The 18,495-nt window shown below is 32.0% G+C and overlaps 2 protein-coding genes across 5 annotated transcripts in view; both read right to left on the bottom strand.

The window, feature by feature from the left end:
• Positions 1-526: 526 nt before the first annotated feature.
• LOC130644833 (transcription initiation protein SPT3 homolog) lies at positions 527-8,765 on the bottom strand. The gene is made up of 12 exons (XM_057450595.1): positions 8,598-8,765; positions 8,363-8,463; positions 8,129-8,213; positions 5,320-5,406; positions 3,794-3,896; positions 3,585-3,662; positions 3,380-3,444; positions 3,222-3,297; positions 2,979-3,094; positions 2,252-2,581; positions 1,514-1,624; positions 527-1,007 (listed from the first exon to the last, which is right to left on the bottom strand). Exons 1-12 carry the CDS (start codon positions 8,700-8,702, stop codon positions 963-965), a joined length of 1,302 nt encoding a protein of 433 aa, XP_057306578.1. The 5' UTR covers positions 8,703-8,765; the 3' UTR covers positions 527-962.
• A 734-nt stretch (positions 8,766-9,499) lies between these two features.
• Positions 9,500-18,495, bottom strand: part of LOC130644834 (uncharacterized) — a 16,256-nt gene continuing 7,260 nt past the window's right edge. For 2 of the 4 annotated variants that reach the window (XM_057450599.1, XM_057450600.1), the window contains exons 2-6: positions 14,185-14,230; positions 12,597-12,803; positions 11,638-11,920; positions 10,932-10,991; positions 9,500-10,098 (exon numbers count right to left, since the gene is read on the bottom strand). In XM_057450599.1, coding sequence (XP_057306582.1) covers positions 9,929-10,098; positions 10,932-10,991; positions 11,638-11,920; positions 12,597-12,803; positions 14,185-14,226 — 762 coding nt within the window. In that variant the 5' untranslated portion in view covers positions 14,227-14,230 and the 3' untranslated portion in view covers positions 9,500-9,928. Of the gene's footprint in view, positions 10,099-10,931; positions 10,992-11,637; positions 11,921-12,596; positions 12,804-14,184; positions 14,231-14,936; positions 16,536-16,742; positions 16,851-18,495 lie in introns of those variants that run through there. The other 2 variants (XM_057450598.1, XM_057450596.1) reach the window with 2 other exon arrangements.

Below are 18,495 nucleotides of genomic sequence, written 5' to 3'. Positions count from 1 at the left end.
ACGAATTAAATTGAGGTGGTGTGGTTTTGTGAACGCAATCATTCCATGACGCGCATAAACGCTGACATAAAAGTAGTCTAGCGAACTCAGTTTTTCATTTTTTACTAAGCAGGGTTACAAAACGCAGGACAGAAATCGTAGCGCGAGAACAGAAAAGAGACAGGTATTCTGTATAGTGTTAAAGTTGTTTGTTGCGTGTGTCAATTTTGAGTGTTAGAAAAACTTTTACCGTACGCTTTTTGACCAACTAAGACAAAAAAATGTCAATCAAATTTTTCGAATATTTAATTCGCGATTATTTTAATTCAAGTTTCCCACATTTAAAGAATAATTTTTTAGCGAGTGTTCTTGCATAATGACTTCCCTAAAAAATAAATTAAAATTTGTACGGGGAAGACTATTCTCGATACACTTTCATCTTGAACAATTTATGCCCGTCATGTGCAATATCCGCATTTTCCCACATTAAATATTAGTCAAGCTGCAGGTCAGGAAAAAAATAGCGGGAAATAAAGTTGGCAATAAATCGAAAATATTATTTGTTTCTCATTATAAGAATATGTACACATGGTTGACGCGTAATTTTCTCGTGAAGACAAAACATGGATAGTTTTTCAGAGTCAACTCATTGCAATTACTACATCTTTTCGGAAAGTAATGCTTTTGTCTAAAAAACGTCTTTAATTCGTTTTGCTACTCGTCCAATGTGGTATTCTCGCGAGTCGAGAAAACATTTCGGTTAGCGTGCTTTCAAATTGGTCATGCAAAAAGAAGGATATGATTCCATCAACTTCTTTACCAGACGCTTATCATAAACATAACATCTAAACAACGTGTTCAATCCATATCTACTTGTCCAATGTAGTATTCTCGTGAGTTGGCACACCATTTCAGTTAGCGTTCTTTCAATTGGTCATGCAAAAGAAGTAAAAGAGTCCATCATCTTCTTTACCAGGCGCTTATCATAAACATAGCGTTTTCTTCGACAGTGTTGATCTTGAAAGTCCCTGAAGAAACAAAGTAGAAGTCATTATAACAAAAAAACTAAATTGTAAATTCCAGGACATTTCAGGAAAAAAACAAACAAAATCTTCGAGGAGTACTAAGTTTTCAAACACGTCATGCCGAAAACAAAAAGAAAATGTTCATAACAACTAGTATATCTTACGAAGCCTTCAACAAGGATTTCTATAATGTTTAGATGTAGTCCTTCAAACAAAATTTTTAGTCTAGTTCCTTATTTCAAATAAGTTTCGTGTGTATATTAGTATGTCATGCTTTTATCGAAAACCGTGGTTAGAAAGGACAAGTTTTAAGACCAAATTATTCGTCAAAAGAAATGCGATGAAAACCTCTTTAAATGATGGAATTTTTACTAGCAACGTTATGTAAAGCCAAAGCCACCGCTAAAACTCAGACAGAAATTATGGCAATGTGGTGTGTTTAAAAGCTATACTTAGAAACTACAAGTCTTTATTTGTTGGAAAGCATATGCAAAGAATGATTAACATACCGCAAATGGAGTGATGGGATTTCGTATCATAGTATATCTTCGAACGGCTTCCCTGATATGCGATGTTTGTATTCGCAAGCTGTTCATGTCTGATATGACGTTTGCCGAGTGCTACAAAAAACAACAACATAAATTCATTTTAATGAAGTGTAATGCTTTACATGCATTCCACAACATAAATAATTTACTGCAATAATGCCTTCTTTACCCACACGTTCTAGACTACCTGAACACGTTATGCATGCAAACATTCGAAGGTTAGGGTACACGCTTTTAATAAGAATACCATCGCGGAAATTTCATGTTAAAAATAATGGTCTATTGTCATAACAATAGACCAATTATTTTTTGGATTTCAAGCTATATTCAGAAATAATAATTTTAGCTTTGACATCACACAAAATAGGGCAAAAATTGTTCGTTTTAGGAGAGTTAATTAAAAACACTTTTTTGGGTTATTTTCGTGTTATGTAACGCTTTTCACAAAAAACTTAAAGGGTTCATGTTAAAAAGAAAAACGGGTGTATTAAATAATTGTTGTTCTAAACGCTTGGCTGACGAAAAAATTCCAGTATCTTTTCTAATAATACTCTGATGTGATACGCCATTCGTGGGAAAGAAAATATCACGATAATTGGCCTACACCGCGAAACATTTAACAAAATAAGGGATTTTGACCTCGTTGTAATAAAATTGGACAAGTCTATCAACTGATACGATAAAACAAGATCTTTCTACCTTCATTTTTTTCTTTTTTGTCTTTTGAGGTTTCACTAGACCAGACAACGATGAAGCAAGGGACGCCGTTCCCAATGAAGACGCCAAACCACCATGTATCGGTGCCGTCAGATTTACACTTGTGCTCTGTGCATTTGTATTAGACGGGGTAATAGGTGTTCCAGGTGGTGAATGGGCGGGTGTTGGTAACGCCCCTTTCGGTATTATAGGTTGTTTTGCAGTCGAACTTTTCGCAATCTCTGAGAGTGGGTTTATAGAGACGGGAGTAATGGTGGATAATACGTTTGTTCTCTCCTGATCTTCTTTCACAAGCAACGCCAAATCAACTATCTGTCAAAAAATAATAAAATTACAAAAATGAACAAAGAAGCGTGTATAAAAAGAAAAGTATTTTTATCGTAAAGTATATAACGTACGTGCAATTTAAAATAATAGAAACAGAAAGCTAATCACAAAATTTTTAATCTACAGTTACTTTCTGAATAATCGCAAAAATCATCGAGTGCATTAACATTTTCCTACTTAACCAACATCTGGAAGAAAAACCTAAATGCAAAGAAAAGCCTGAGGCTTTTCCCGATTTTCCCGATTTAAGCAAACAGGAATACCAGCAGACTGGCTAGTACAGGGACGATGCAGATTCGACATTTTTTGCCGAAGATTTTGATTGTCTTTCTGACAAAATATTTTTTGGCTGACACGACAATCTAACAATCTTACTTCTAACCTCGTTAACTGTTTCATATGCCAGGTAACTCATGATTTCAATAACAGCTGTACTTGCTTTAATATCGATAGACGTACCAATACCAAGCCAATCTTTGAACTTTGCAATTTTTTTAGCTAAAAACGAAATAAAACATTTCACAATTTCGCATAAAGTCTGTGCTATGCAGTGTAGACTAGCAGTGAAAATTTTAGGGGTCAACTTTGAAAAAATGTGTCAGAATAATTTCCATGGCAAACTTACAAAAACTCATCTGTCTGGCTTCAGAATAATCCATATACGCTTGTGAGTCTAAACATCGAGACATTCGCTCAGCTCTCTAAGATGAATTAAAAGAAAAACATTAGACTGCTGCTGGTGTTTCATAGTCTGCTTAAGGAGAAAGCAAAATGTCGAATTACCTTTAGTCGGGCCTGTTTTATTTCGTCGACAACATCTTGTTCGTCAAACAGTGCGATTAACTCCCCTGAAAAACAATGCTTGAGTTTATAAAGTATTTAAAGGCAACACAATAAAAGGTCCATGACAGTCCTGGGTGTTTCTTAGCGACAGTGTTAATCGTTTATTAAGAGTGCAGATACAAAACCAATTTAAAAATGTTCCTACCAGTTCCGTCGATGGAGCTGATAAAATCATATGCTAATTTGAGTCTTTTTCCAGAATCACCTTTGTTAGTGTCTCCCACTACAGAAAAAGGAAACGTTCTCCAGAATTGAATAATTACAACAAAAATTGAGTGCAACAAAAAAGTAAACCGACTGCGACTAGCATGGTAGGTCGCACCCACAGGAGTAGAGTGCAACTAAAATACTAACCGACTGCGTCCAGCACATCCTCATCTTCAGGTGATGTTGTTTTTACTGCTTTTGTTTTCAAATCTTTTAATCTCAAATATCGAATCACTTGTCTCAATTTGCACTGAAAATCAATCAATCAATCAATCAATCAATACTTTCCTAAAAGTTAGATCAACATTCTCTTTTGTAAATATTAAAGCGAGACGCAAACCTTTCATATTAACAATATCAGAATTTTAGACCACTAAAGTCACTGATTTAGAAATTCTACTGATTTAGGAATTCTAATGTACGAGTCAAGGAGCAGGTAGAATTCTGGAGTAAAAAATGTAAAAAACAGGAGCATTTTCAAAGAATATAAGATGAGAACTCATAGTTCGGCACTTTGCATGTGTTATTGATGGAACACCTAACTTATTTTGAATGCTTTTAGTAAAATACTTTATACGAAACTACTATGCTACTCTGTTTGAGCAACTAGTTAACAAATGACAGCTCATCCTCCTCCCTAACCATTTTAAACAATACGATATTACTTTTATAGCTTGAAATTTTACTCTTCAGTTAGCTTAAAACGTAAACTTGTAACCTTTTAAATGCATATTGCTCTGTTCTTAATTCACAGAAAGATTAGATGCGCAGTCTGCTCAAATAGTTTTGTAGAGAAAAGGAAAAAGCAAGGGTTGTATGCAACAACTTTTCCAGGATTCATGGTGTCCACTTATTTTCCAAATATTTCTGTGTTTTTTTTTGTTTTTTTTTTACTAAAATTCCTCACATTTTTCTTATTTTTGAGCTATTTTTGTAATGTATCCTTCCAATATTATGAAATATTACATAAAAAATGGTTCTAATTAACCTAAAATTTCTGACATTTACTCGACATATCAAGAAAATGCCAATGTTCTTTTACTTTTTTCTTGACAAGTTTGATTATATATTGAAAATCTCTGAGAGGAAACACCCTGGCATTGCCACAGACACTAAACAACAATGCAATAACCAGCAAGAATCTACTAACGCCAAGACTTTTGTCCCATATCTACAGGGATGTCACACAATGTCGAAAATATAAATTTCTCTTAAATTTTCTGTAAAAAGATTTAAATAATTGCATAATTCAATTTATTAAAAGTCATATAACATCCAGGAGAAATCCAAAAAAAAAAAAAAAAAATCCAGTAGATTCTAGGAGGACCTTAAAATTTCTAGAAATTCCTGGCAACCACGAGCTACGTAGCTAAAATCACATTTAAGAATTTAAGTACAGGATTTTCTTGCATAGACATCTAGTTGGAACATTAGAATGAAAGTTGATACTGTATTGATACTGAATTCTATGATATTGTATTCCTATTAACTATTTAACTTGACTTTTATTTGTGACGTGAAAAGGTTTTTTCTCCAAAATATTCACACTTTGATAGAACAATAAGTTTAGTAGGAAAAATATCAAAAGTTCACTACACTTATAAGCTTTTGTTGGCTGAGTTGCTACAACATTATCTTAAATTTCATGAAAAATAAAAATTAAAAGAACTTACTTTGTTGTTCTTCATGAGAAACAAAATATCATCTATGCTTGTAAACCGACCACCTCTCATGTTCGTCACTTCAGTAGCTTGCACCAGCTAAAACATTAGAAGGAATAGTATATATCAATATATCAGTGGCAACAACTTACTCATACATTATACCTTCTTAAAGGCAGAGGTAAATAAATTTGTCTGAACTTAAAGACAATTAATTCTGATATATATCACAACCAAATCTCGGTATAGGTTATGGGAAATAGCAAAGCATGGTTTTCCTTTGTTACGTGATTCGTAAAGAGTGAGCCAATGACATAAATTTTTAGGACTTACGTACAGGGCACTTTGGTTACACTCATAAGCGCAAGAAATGAACACATAAAAATTGGTACTTATTACAAAAATACTAATGGGTTTGTTTACAGCCTCGATGATGTTCTTACAGGCAGCTTAGCTGCTATAGTTACATTTAGGATAAAACTAGCATTTATTACTTAATACTCAGTAAAATAAGTTTGAATATTAAACTTTTTCGCTATAGCTAGCTAGACTAAGCATGAAATTACAAGGCTGAGCTTTTTAGCTGGGTTAAAAGTCAAAACTTAAAGAGGAAAATTACATCACATTTTTTAAGATTATACTACACATATTTCAGAACACCTGCAGGAAAATGCATTGTTCATCAAGTTACCCCATATGGCTAATATGGAAGATTTCTTCATAAAAAGCATCAGAAATTTTTTTCATCTGGATTACTTTTACATTAACAAAAACTAAAAATTTGAAGATAAACTTTTGCGATTTTGTCATTCATTAGTTTTCAAATTTCTCGCTGGAAATTTTTAAGGTTTAAAAGCCATGTCTCACAGTAACTTTTTCGTTCTTATCCTTATGTTAATACATAAGCTATGCAACAACTTTTGCAGGAAAATAAAAACACATCAAGAGAAAAAGTTTGTTATTAAAATATTATAAATTAATTTCAAACCGATTAGTCCCTGCAGTCATTTTGGTGTTAGCGGTATGAAAAACTATGCTAAAACTATACTAAGTAAAAGTCCTATTACTTCAGTAAAAATTGAAATAATGACTTGAAACTTAGTATTACATGTTTTTAGACCAGCTTGATGAAATGAACCCAAAATTTTTTTTTACTATTATCATAGTTTCTGATTTCTTAATTTTGGCCATTTTTGGAGACGCCGATAAACTTTTTTTGACAGCATATCAATTTTGACAACCCATGTGTACAGAAAACATTCCAAGTGATTCTCAGGATTAAAAATAATTCAAACAGATAAAATGTGTCCCAGGTTTAGGACCAAATACCTTATCCAGCTCAGAGAAAGTGGGAATGTGCTTCTAAAGCACAGTCCTAAATACATAATCTAAATTTTATGCCGTATAAATACAAAGTGGTTAGAAAGTTATTTTTTTGTCATGTATCTGCAACACGTTTACTTGCACTAATTGCCCAGTCTGGTGCCACTGACAATTAATTTTTGAATATCCACAGGAACTTTTTATGTAAAATGAAAATTGCTTAACAACTGTATTTGCTTTGCAGAAGTAACAATAGGCTTTATCTTTATCATAAGTTCTGTGAATGTTGGTTTATGAAAAAGATATTATACTCTTAATGCTATAAGCGCTCCACTGGATTTGTAACACATTACACTAAGTGTCCTCCATGTGAAACAGTTTACACTTTACTAAGTCTTAACCTGAAGACTTTAGGACTTCCCACTTCAAGCGAATATTACTTCTGGCTATACTCTCCCAAATTTTGTTATTTCATAAAAGAAAACTGAAAATCTACGAAATTATTTATATATGCAGAAATTTATTTATGAAATATAGGTTGGAGTTTGTCGTAGAAACATGTTTACCAACATGCAATGTCTTGCATACCTCACTAGCTATATACTCAAGTCTTGAATGTTCACTGTTATGGGAGGCCCAAATAACTACCTAGCTATTTTTATTTAAAATGACAGAATGTCTTGAAAAATCTTTTGTGCAACTAGCTACATTAAAGTAATGTATTTAGCTCTTGTACTTTATCACTTAATTATTTAATAACAAATGTGCCCTGGAGTGCTGGCATGGTACTGGCTAGGTAGCTTAAAATCACAAAATAAATATTATCCAGATGTGACCATCCTCATCATCAGATATTGGAAAGGCGTTTCTGTTCTTTACTTCTCATTGTGGGGTACCTCAAATTCTTGTAAATCCAATGAAAAAAAATACTTAAGAATTCCTCTTTTTTTCCTTGCACTACTCATGGCATTTCTTTGCATGTCTTTAGTTTCAAGCCACGATCCCTGAGCTTCCAACCGCGTCTCAGTCACAAGTTTCAGCGCTAGCCAAAATGACGGACAACGTCGACGAACTCTGGGTAATTTTTAAAAAAATGTGATTCTGCCTTATGATTTTTAGATATTTGCTGCTGATATCAGCATATTTTGGCCCTCGGGTGCCACACCTTCATATATATAGGAGTTAATTATCTTTAAAATACTAATTATGTGATTGTGAAAGTATAATCAACGATGACGATCCAAATTTTAGACATTACTTGACCAAACAACTTTTTTTTTCACTGAGTTTACTCACTAGTTTTTTGAGTGAAAAGTGTTTCAAGTTGATAAAAATATTTTTACAATCCTTTTACTCTAGAGTGTCAAAATTTAAATATTGAATAATCAATATTTAATATTCTTTGCTTGATATTTTTAAAAAGTGATCCAGAATTGAATTGGTTTAGATTAAGATTGTTGTAATGCTTCTAAATTTTGTGCACAAAAAGTGTTCTTACCACACAGCTCATCTGATGATGAACAATCTCTTCCACCAATGTAACTGCTTCAGGAGAAGGTTTGCGACAGTCACCAAATGCGTACCTGTACGAAGATTGGCAATAGCTAAAATAGACTGCAATACGTACGTCAGAAGAATATGAAAAACACATGTAAGAATTGTGTTGAAACTTTTTTTATGTGATAACTTCATCACAGACACAGCCTTAAAAACAAGCAGGTTTATCGCTTACATCATTCCAGCAATTTCTGTATGAAATGACCAAAGTTTATTGTTGCCATTTTTTGGTGATGACACAGACGACGAACTGAAGCCAATATCTGTTAACGCACCCTCGAAATGTAGATTAATTATAACTAATTTAACAAATCATGCCAGTATGAATGTAAGAAAAAAATATCAGAAAAAACAACAAAAACAACAACAACAACAACAACAAACAGATTTGATGATGCGAGATATATTACCTTTAGTTTGGCTGCATCATGTATTTTCTTCACATTATTTTTTGATTTTTTTTCGGATTTTGATGTGTTTGTTTTGCCACTTTTGTTAGAAACTGGTTTAGTCATGTTATACTAATAATAAGAGAAGTAATACTTAAAATTCTGTCATTTGAATTAGTTTAAAAACAACACGACCAAGTTGGCATTGTGGCATTGGCATTCTCTGACTAATGTTTGGAAGTCTTTCTTGGGATGGTGAGGGCATTTAGAAATAAATGGGTTGAAGAGAAGCATGATAATTTGTAAAGAGTTCGAATTATGCAAATAGAATAAACATTTTTTACCTCTCAGTAAATTATTGTGCAAGTGTTAAGGTTTATATTTTTTCTTTTATAAACCTCAACACTTTAAAATTTCTGTGTTTAATTCACCTTTATCCCTTTGACATTTTGTTCGTCATGCACAACCTTTGTCATTCCATTTTGCGAGGACAATATATAATTAGCATGCAACTGGGGGGATCTGAAATTTAAGGGAACTGGGGGCAAATCTGACAACAGAAATAAAAGACCACTAATTAAAACATACATTGTGTAATCAATTTTAGTGGAAAATAGTTCCTGTGTTTCAAAAATACATATTGTCGACTTTTTATAAATATTTGACATGCTTTTAAATAAAAATAATGTTACAAAACGCATAAATTACTATTTTAGTATAAAAAGTGCATCAAACAAAAAAAAGAAGAACCTAGAAAACAGCGTGTGTGAGCAAACATACAAATTTAAAAGATTTTTATACCGTATTGCGCCCATCTCGCTACCTGCGCAGCTAAGCTACCATTTTGCGTGACAGACAGACGGACGGACAGACGTATACAGGTATTATAATATAGATAAGCACACACAAAAACAAAACAAAAATCTGAAGAATTCAACTCTTAAAATAAAACTATAGGAACGTAAAATGCAATTTCTATAAAAATCACATATAAGAAAGCAAAATATTAATTAAATTACAAAAACTTATAATTTTTTTCAAATTATAAATTTAGAATTAATAATTTTAAACTGCACTTTTCTCTTTTGAAAATAACGGACTAAACGGACTAAATATCTTTGATCTCAGTAGACTATCAAATTCTCCTCTCTATAAAGCAACGGGCTTGCAATTTATGTTGTTTATATTTACCACTGCGTTTATACTTACCACCGCTTTTATATTTACCACTTATTAAATACATACACATGCGCATTTGTCTTGCTGCAAAATCAAATAAATTACCAAGGCTATACAAACACATATCAGTGACGACTTTAAACAAACAATTTAAAAAAATTTAGGACAGCCAATTAACTTGAAATGGTACTTGGCCAATCCCCATAAGATGTAAACTGTGGAGGCAGGTCGTTTTCCTTGAGGCAACTTTCAGCATTGTTATTGTAAGGACCACATTTCCATGTTTTTGCTCCCTTCTGATGCTGGGATTGTGGTGATCTCTTTCTTGTATAAGTGCTTTTACCTGTAAATAATAAATAACTTAATTTCTGTATTTATTATCTACAGATGAAATTGTAGGCAAATCATTTCAAGAATGCTTTTCATCCTTTGGAACTGTCAAAGGCTCAAGATCGAACAATTGCTTCATTCCTATACAAGGGTCAATCTAAATCAGTAGGGTTTCAACACTTATATCTGAAATCAGCAAAGGCTTCAATTAAGTTATTAGCGTTGATAGTGTTTCCACTGGTTCCTTTTCATCCTGTATGTATGTCAAGGATTGGTTTATTGGAGTTGCTGAGTACATCTCAAAGGAGCATAATAATGTTATGATGAGATTTATGCACCCTAAGAACTGAAACAAACAGTGTTTTTGGCCTTCAAGAAATGATGAATGTTGGATTCCGATCAAGATATCTTGAAAAACCTCTACCACCAAGGACTGGTTCTACAGGTCGCTACTATACTTTTGATGAGTCTGAATTAAAACTTGCCATGAAAACTATAAATTCATTTTGAGAAAAGTTTCATAATTGTTTTATTTACTTATATAAATATACATATATATTGTACAAATTTCGCTGTAATTTATTAAATAAATCTTCAAGGTTATTCTATTGCCTTGACTATATAGCTAAAAAAGTAGGTTTTTGTAAGATCTTTTTAAAAGAGGTGTTTAAATTGATGAAAACCCTGTTTGAAAGTCAAATATATATGGAAGGAATGTTATTTTTGACTCTATTTTTAGCAAATATCTGGCATCATTCACAGCACAGATTAAATAACTTATGACTTAAAAACATATATATGAACTTAAGGAGAAATGCTAAGGAAATTTGTTACAAGGATACCTACCATTGGCCTGACCTGCATCTGATAAAACTGTTATCTGGACCAAGTCATTAGTTGAAGAGCCTGCAAAAAATCCAATTCATTATGAAAGCAAATAATTACAGATATGTGACTTGTTTACACATACACACACACACACACAAAAAAAAAGCACACACAAAGCTTTAAACACTGATGAAACTAATGTATAATAAGATCATGTGCTTTTGATAAATGGCTAAGGACATAGAGATTAAATTCTAAAATGGATTAACTTATTCATGGGTTGTGGATTGAATTAATCTTAGCCTAAGGTATATCCTAGTAACTGAATTTAGTTAGCAATTTTTAATGAAAGTAAAAACAAGGTGAGTAAAATTATTAAAAACTTTATTAAAATATTATTAGCTAATTTCATTATTTACGAAGGTAGCCATACATATCTGAGATAAAAAATGGCTGTATTAAAATGGAAGGAGCATAATAAATTTCAGGGAAGTCTAAACCAGCAAAGCATATGGTATTAAATGAAGGTCACGCTTTTAGTTGGAAGTTATTGTGATCAGCCCTACTGAACAAAAGAAAATGTAATGATATATTTGTTTGATATATGCAGTTTTTAATTGATATGTCGCCTGACGATGTACATTATGAATGAAAATCTTTGCTAAAAAAATTTATTTTATTCAGCCTACGTTTTTAAATATAGATTTGGAAAAAAAAAGTATACCATTATTGGTGAAAGAAACAGAAGAAATCTGTGCTTGGTTGTCTTTTTTCTTTTTTTCTTTGCAATACTTGTAAATGCCAATGATGCTAATGATGACAATGATGCAGATGCAAATGCCAATACCGATGTTGATAGGCCATCCTTTATTAGAATCTGATTGCTTAGACACTGTTAAACCAGTAGTTTCTAAAGTTGGCTTTGAAGTAGTAGTTGTTTTTTTAGACTTTGATTCCTGAGTTGTATTTGAAATACACTTTCCTCCTGTTTCTTGACTACCACAATCCTAAATAAGAGTAATGCTTTTATTAAATATTTGTTTTATTAACTAGTAATGAAAGCACAAAACAATTACACAATTCGCATCCTGTCAATCTTCTAATAAATGTCCACTCTTTATTAAACGTCCCCCTCCCCCCTCTTTTTATAAACAGCCACTTTTGTAAAAAATAAAAATCCTGCAACAGTTTCTTGTTAAGTACAATGTTGTTGTCAGAGTCTGCGTGGTTAGTCACAATTTTATTTTTACACAGGTAGCACCAGTTTTGGATTGTTACACATATAATTTGCATTGCTCAGAGTAAGCAATTTCTTATTTATAGGCCGGTACTACGAACAATAAAGAAAGCACAAATTTGCATATTCGATTACAACTGTCTGTAAAAGATTGCGCATGGTTATCTTTGCATAATCGTTTTACTGTAGTTTATGAACTTCTTACTTATAACAAAGAAAGTCTATCTACGTTTTAGTTTTTCAGTTTTTCTTCCTTTCTTTAAACTGGTGAAGAGTTTTACTAATTATATGAGATGTATATATATTAATAATAATTAACTGTTAAACTGTTAAAAGTAATATATAATACTTAGCTTTCAGCTTTTTATTTTATTCTGGGGAGATAACAAAAACATGTTGATAAAAAGCTAAAAATAAAAATAACGTATGAATAAATTTTAACTCACCCGCCCAAGCTTTTGCATCTCCCATTCTTTTACAACCTGATTGTTTGCAGGAGTACAGTAACAACACTCTTCAGTGCATTGACTATTTGCAGGATTCCTGTAAAAACCTGCATTGCATATGCATCCCCCATCATCAGTTTTTGTTTGATTGGATCCACATTCATTCTCTATGGCTCTTGTGAATGGTGTGTGAATGGTAGGTAAATGCTAAAAAAACATGCTTAGTTATCCGTCTATCATATAAATGGACATTCTTTTATCTAATTACAAATGTCGGGATTTTAAATCCTCTATGGCCATAAAGAGCAATTCAATTTATAATATGAAAATATTTTTATGCTGACTACTGTAATGTTCTGAACAAGCGTACTGTGTGCTCATCAAATTTTTGAAATTTTGACATCAGCGCTTAATTTAGGTTGCATCTAAAAGCCCTGAGCATTTAAAAATTAAACAAATTTCAGAAATAAAAGCACCTTTTTCAATTTTGGAGTTTACACAGAAAAAAAGAATTGTACAGGAAATATAGTGCTTGTTTTTTTTCTTTATTCCCTTCATAGGGTGGGTGCTTAATCAAGAGCTAGGCACTTAATAAACTTTGAGGAAAACTGGAAGCATATTCGAGGGTGAAGGCGGTGAAAAAATGCTGCTTGCTTAAACAAATCATTACGGTATATGCATTGTAGAAAAATAATTTTTATAAGCATAGCACATTCCTGTTGCAATTCATTCTGAATTTTGATGCGTTTCATTTAGAAATATGAAAATCTTTTACTCCTGTGGCTTGGTTTTTAAACTGTTTCTTCACTGACCAGCAACCTTCAGAATAATAGGTAAAAGAGGAGTTACTACAAATTGTTTTTAATATTTAATGCGACTAATCCATAAAATCATGAAAAATATATAGTTCCTGAATGTTGTGTTTTCTTTGTAAACTGGCTGCTGTTTCAAAATTGTCTTTTTTTACAGAACGCATGTTGTACAACTGTTCTGGGACCAGACAAAATGACGTAAATGTATTCAAAAAAATTCGAAGCTGGTATAAAGAATGAAAAACATACTGGAATATTTTTTTTTACAGAACGCATGTTGTACAACTGTTCTGGGAACAGAAAAAATGACGTAAATGTATTCAAAAAAATTCGAAGCTGGTATAAAGAATGAAAAACATACTGGAATATTTATCATGAGTAACAACAACAACGATATAACAAGGCTATGTTACCAATCCAAACTGAAACACTGAAACAATTGATGTTTTTGACTTTTACATGTATTAGTACACATCTGGCATATTAGTAAACTTGTAACAGGTGTTTATTATTAATATAATTTAGTGAAAACTGTTTTTATTCATTCCATTAATAGAATTTTTTGGTGTATCAAGTTTTGCCCTGTATATTTGTCAGTAAATCTTATTTTTGGCATATTTCTTTGATAGTGACAAACAAAGTAATATTAGAAAATGTTTGATTTTATTTCAGGTTGGTAAACTAGCTCACTTTATACAATATCATTTCGAGTCATAGAGGGAATGAAAAGTTAAACCAGTAGATTAACGAATAGAATTAAAAAAAAAAAAACTTACCAACAGTACCAACAGAAACCTTACAATGAAACATACTCCCATTGTCCTAAAAGAATAGGATTTTCCTTAATTCCCTTATATGGGAAATATTTAATTTGGAAATATAGCAACTATTCATAACTTGTATTGAGCATAATTAAAATATATGTCCAGTTCTTTTCACAATTTTAAATACTGTGGCGTGTATTAAAAAGTCCACCTTTAAGACGCAGCAATTAATAGAGAGCGGCATTTACGAGGTGGCATTTATTACAAAATGAGACAATAAGATAAAAACAGACGTTAAACAATGTTTTCTAGTCCTAAAAAACGTAACACAAGATAGTATAAAAATGTTTTTAAAAAAATGTGTTTAAAAATGCCAATATTACTGTTGCCAACAGAGTTCTCTTCTATAATATGAAAGCATTCATAGCATTTTCTAACTTCGTTTATCTATTAAGGTATAAAAGTAAAAATCTCAAAATCCATTAATGAAAAGTTGGTCGAAATCCTACTATGACTATTCCAATAGACTGTAGAAATGTAAAACGCAATATTGGTTTTTATCTTTAGTTCTGGAAGAAATTGTTAATAGGAAAAAAGTAAAATTCATATATAAACTATCTGTCATTTCTTGTTTTCTGCTTCTAAAGACGCATTTATTACAGGGCAGCATTTATCAGAAGGCGGCTTTTATCAGTTTATTAGATGGTTATTTGTCTAGTGTTAATATTGTTGGTAAACCAAGGCTGTTGTTAGTAGATACTTACAAACAAGGTGTAGATGCGACTCTTATTAAAATTTCCATAGGGTGATTGTCAAAAAAAGTTGTTGCTAATATGAATTCATATAATTTGTGTCTATTGATGATTTTGATAATTTTATGTGTTGGTTTGATTTATGGATGACAGATTGACAGAGACAGATAATTCGCCAGGGTATTTGTAGTGAAAATCTTCAGGAGTTAAGGGTGCTGTGAAAACAAATGATGAGGAAAACAAACTTGGCAAGTGTTTGTAAGTACTAAATCCTTTTACCAATCTAGGTTGTTAGAGAAGTCGACTTGAACATGTTTAAGTTGCCCCCTCAAAAGTATGTTGATTTTCCTGAAAATCCTGACTTTTTAAGTTAAAAAGCCTGACATTTTAAGGAAGAAGAAAAAATACATTAAAAAGGTAGGTGTGAGAACATAGAGTCATAATATATTATTAGAGTCATGATGAGACATTTTGCTAGCGGTTCGTTTCAGAACTATGGAAATGTGTAAAAGGGAAGGTTGACTGGGGGTATGAACATGGGTGGTTATTATATGAATAAGTTTGTGTTATGGATTGATGTCCGAACTACCAAGAAAGTCAAACTTAATGGTATATAGTAGAAAAGGGTGGAAAAAGCTTTGGGATTTTTTAGATAAAAAAGACTGTTGAAGCTAAGGCATGTTTTGGTTTATGGATGAAAAATTTTAAAATCTTATGAGTTAAAATCTTTTGTGAGGGATACTTATGGTGTTACACTAAAAAAGTTAATGCATTTTTCTTTTTCTGTAGTTTTATTTCCTTTGTTTGCAAAGCGTGTCTTTTTCCATTTTTGCAACAAATAATTTTCATGTTGCTTGTGCTTTGTACAGAACTAAAGTTAGTAAATAAAATTAATTTGCTTAGAAACAAGTTGTGTAAACTGTCTAGATGTGGAAAGACTAGGTTGGGATTTGTTGAGTGGTGAGTTTAGAGGTCATTGTAAATATAGTGGTTTTGTGTTCTTTAGGATGGAATAGGACTTATTTGGAAAGGAAGTGGTTGTAGATTGATGTTTGTTTATTTATAATAGAGCCTGATGATTGGTTGTTTGAGTATATTAGATATAATAGCAGGAAGCTGGCCAATTGTAAGTTGCTGTTTCCTTTGGATGACACTATTGCTTAAAAAAAGCTGGATAAGAGGAAACAATCGTTCCTAGATTTAAATATTATTCTTTTTGGTTGTTTACCCAGTTTTATCCAGCAATACCGACAAATATTAGAAGGCAGTAGAAAATGCCTTTATTTTAATTTTACTCAATGTTTTGATGTTGAGATGATTGATCAGGAGACTAGTCTGTTGAAGATTGGGGAAGTGTTGTTAAGACGTTGAAGACAAGTAAGCACTCGTGTTGTAATATTAGGTTAAGTATCCCGCTTGTTTTTCCTTTATTTAATAAACTTGACATTTCAACATATTTGATGAGAGTTATTTTTGTAGAAACAAATACAAACTAGAAATTATCTTCACAACGTATTAGTAAGAATAATTACAAAAAAGATATAAAATATTCATTTGTTGATTTACGTTCATCATATTAGGTAAAATAAATAAAAAAAATTGTAAGAAAAAAAAATACAGAAGAAACTTCGATGTTGGAGATGGTTTCAATAAAGAAAAACATGTGACAAATGTTTCTGCCAATTCTCTTTTTTTTGATAATCTTTTTACCGAAGAAAGAACTGTTAAAAAACACCAGCAGAATTACACGGAGTAATGTTTATTTCTTCATTTGAACCAACCCAAGTATAATTTTTAATACTTGATATTATTATATACCCGTAAGCAAAAACAGCCATTGAATAAATAATCGTATTCCACCCGTATTATTCAATGCTTGTGACGTAACAATACTTTTGACAAAACATTCCTAAACGCATGTTTTGATTTTATCCTTTCCGCCTCATTAATTTTTATCGTAATTAACTGCACAAAACAAAATAAGTAATATTAATTATAACAATCTCTTTTGGGTATATAATAAAACATATATACAATAGGTAAACATAGGTTATTGGATTTATTAACCCTCGGTGATATTATATTCAACTCCGCTGCGCGTCGTTGAATATAAATCACCTTGGGTTAATAAATCTCAATAACCTATGTTTACCTATTGTATATCTACTTATAGTTTCACTAAATTGAATCTTTAAAATATTATCAAACATTAACTACTACTCATGGAGCACAAGTTCTGCCAAATAAAATTACGCTGAAAATTGCTTTAAAAGGATTGGTAATAAAGAGCTCTAGTGAGTTAAAATAATGATTGCTTTATTTCTTTAGATAACAGTGATGACAATCGATGGAAACATAGTTGCTGATGCCGTTTAAAAGAACATGAAGTATTTTTTGACGTGTTGTAAATTTAGATTATGCATGTTGTTGTTCACCTTGGAAATTAACATACTTGCATGTTATGTGCATTATATTTCCAGGGCAAACCAAGCAGCATTAAAGTTGTTTGGCGACAATTCATGACGTGGTTTTTAACAATATAAAAAGGTGCCTTTTGTGGCTGTGACAGTAAAGTGTTTTACTTGCAAGTATGGCAACACATTAGATATCATCTTCTAGACCAGCCATACAAATATTATTTCCCATGCAAATTTTATGTTGCACAAACAACTCCAGCAAAAAGATCCGGACAGTAGGTTTCCATCTACACAATTTCAGTGGCACTGGTTTTGCCATACTGTAGCAGCATCTTTTGTGTGACGATTAATGTCATAAAAGATGCGACGTTTGTTCTTTTTAGCAACTGCAGTTAAGGCATATTTTCTACATAAAAATCTGATCATCTATTTGAAGTTGTAAGGAATTTCGAGTGAAAACGCTAGGAAAACACTCTCCGAGGAAAATGCAGAAAAATCTATTCAAATCAGTGGTCTGATGGTGGAAAGCAGAAATGTAGTGGTGGCATATAGACAAAACTTAATAAAACGTATCCCAGAGATTATGCTCCTGTGAAAAACAAAGAAATTCCAATTCAGAAAGTTACTGCATCATAAAATAGTTGAGTGGCGAAAGTAGATTAAAGATTTAGTTGCTGATTTTAGCAAAATGATTCTCAATCTTCCTCAAGCTTTGAAACCCAATGAGGTTATACCAAGTGAAAAGGGTGGAAAAGACCTTCAAAACAAAATTGGGAGGGTGCATTGTTGGTTCAATTACAAAAGTGCAGAATACTTCCACAAAAATGCAAAAAAATCGAAGTTACCAGGTAATTCTAACTTTTTTTTACCATCAATTAATTAAAAGATGGAGAATCAACAACACGCTATGTAGTATGTATGATTTGGAGAAAGTTGACTGCACATTAAAAGATGATAACATACAGAACCTATCACAGAAAGACCTCCAAATTATGGAATTGATGCGGTGAAAGGTATAATAAAAGATGGTCATTATGAAGATCCTCTACCGTTATGACAATATGAATCAACCTTTTAAAGTAATGAATCTCACGGCCAGCTTGAAACACAAGTTCATGAACAACCCAGAATTTCATAAAGGATATGTAAAATAT

The sequence above is a fragment of the Hydractinia symbiolongicarpus genome, chromosome 5 (genome assembly GCF_029227915.1).
Source record: "Hydractinia symbiolongicarpus strain clone_291-10 chromosome 5, HSymV2.1, whole genome shotgun sequence".
Classification (NCBI taxonomy): domain Eukaryota; kingdom Metazoa; phylum Cnidaria; class Hydrozoa; order Anthoathecata; family Hydractiniidae; genus Hydractinia; species Hydractinia symbiolongicarpus.
The sequence above is the reverse complement of the archived record's forward strand: the minus strand, read 5'-3'. Positions and strand labels throughout refer to the sequence as shown.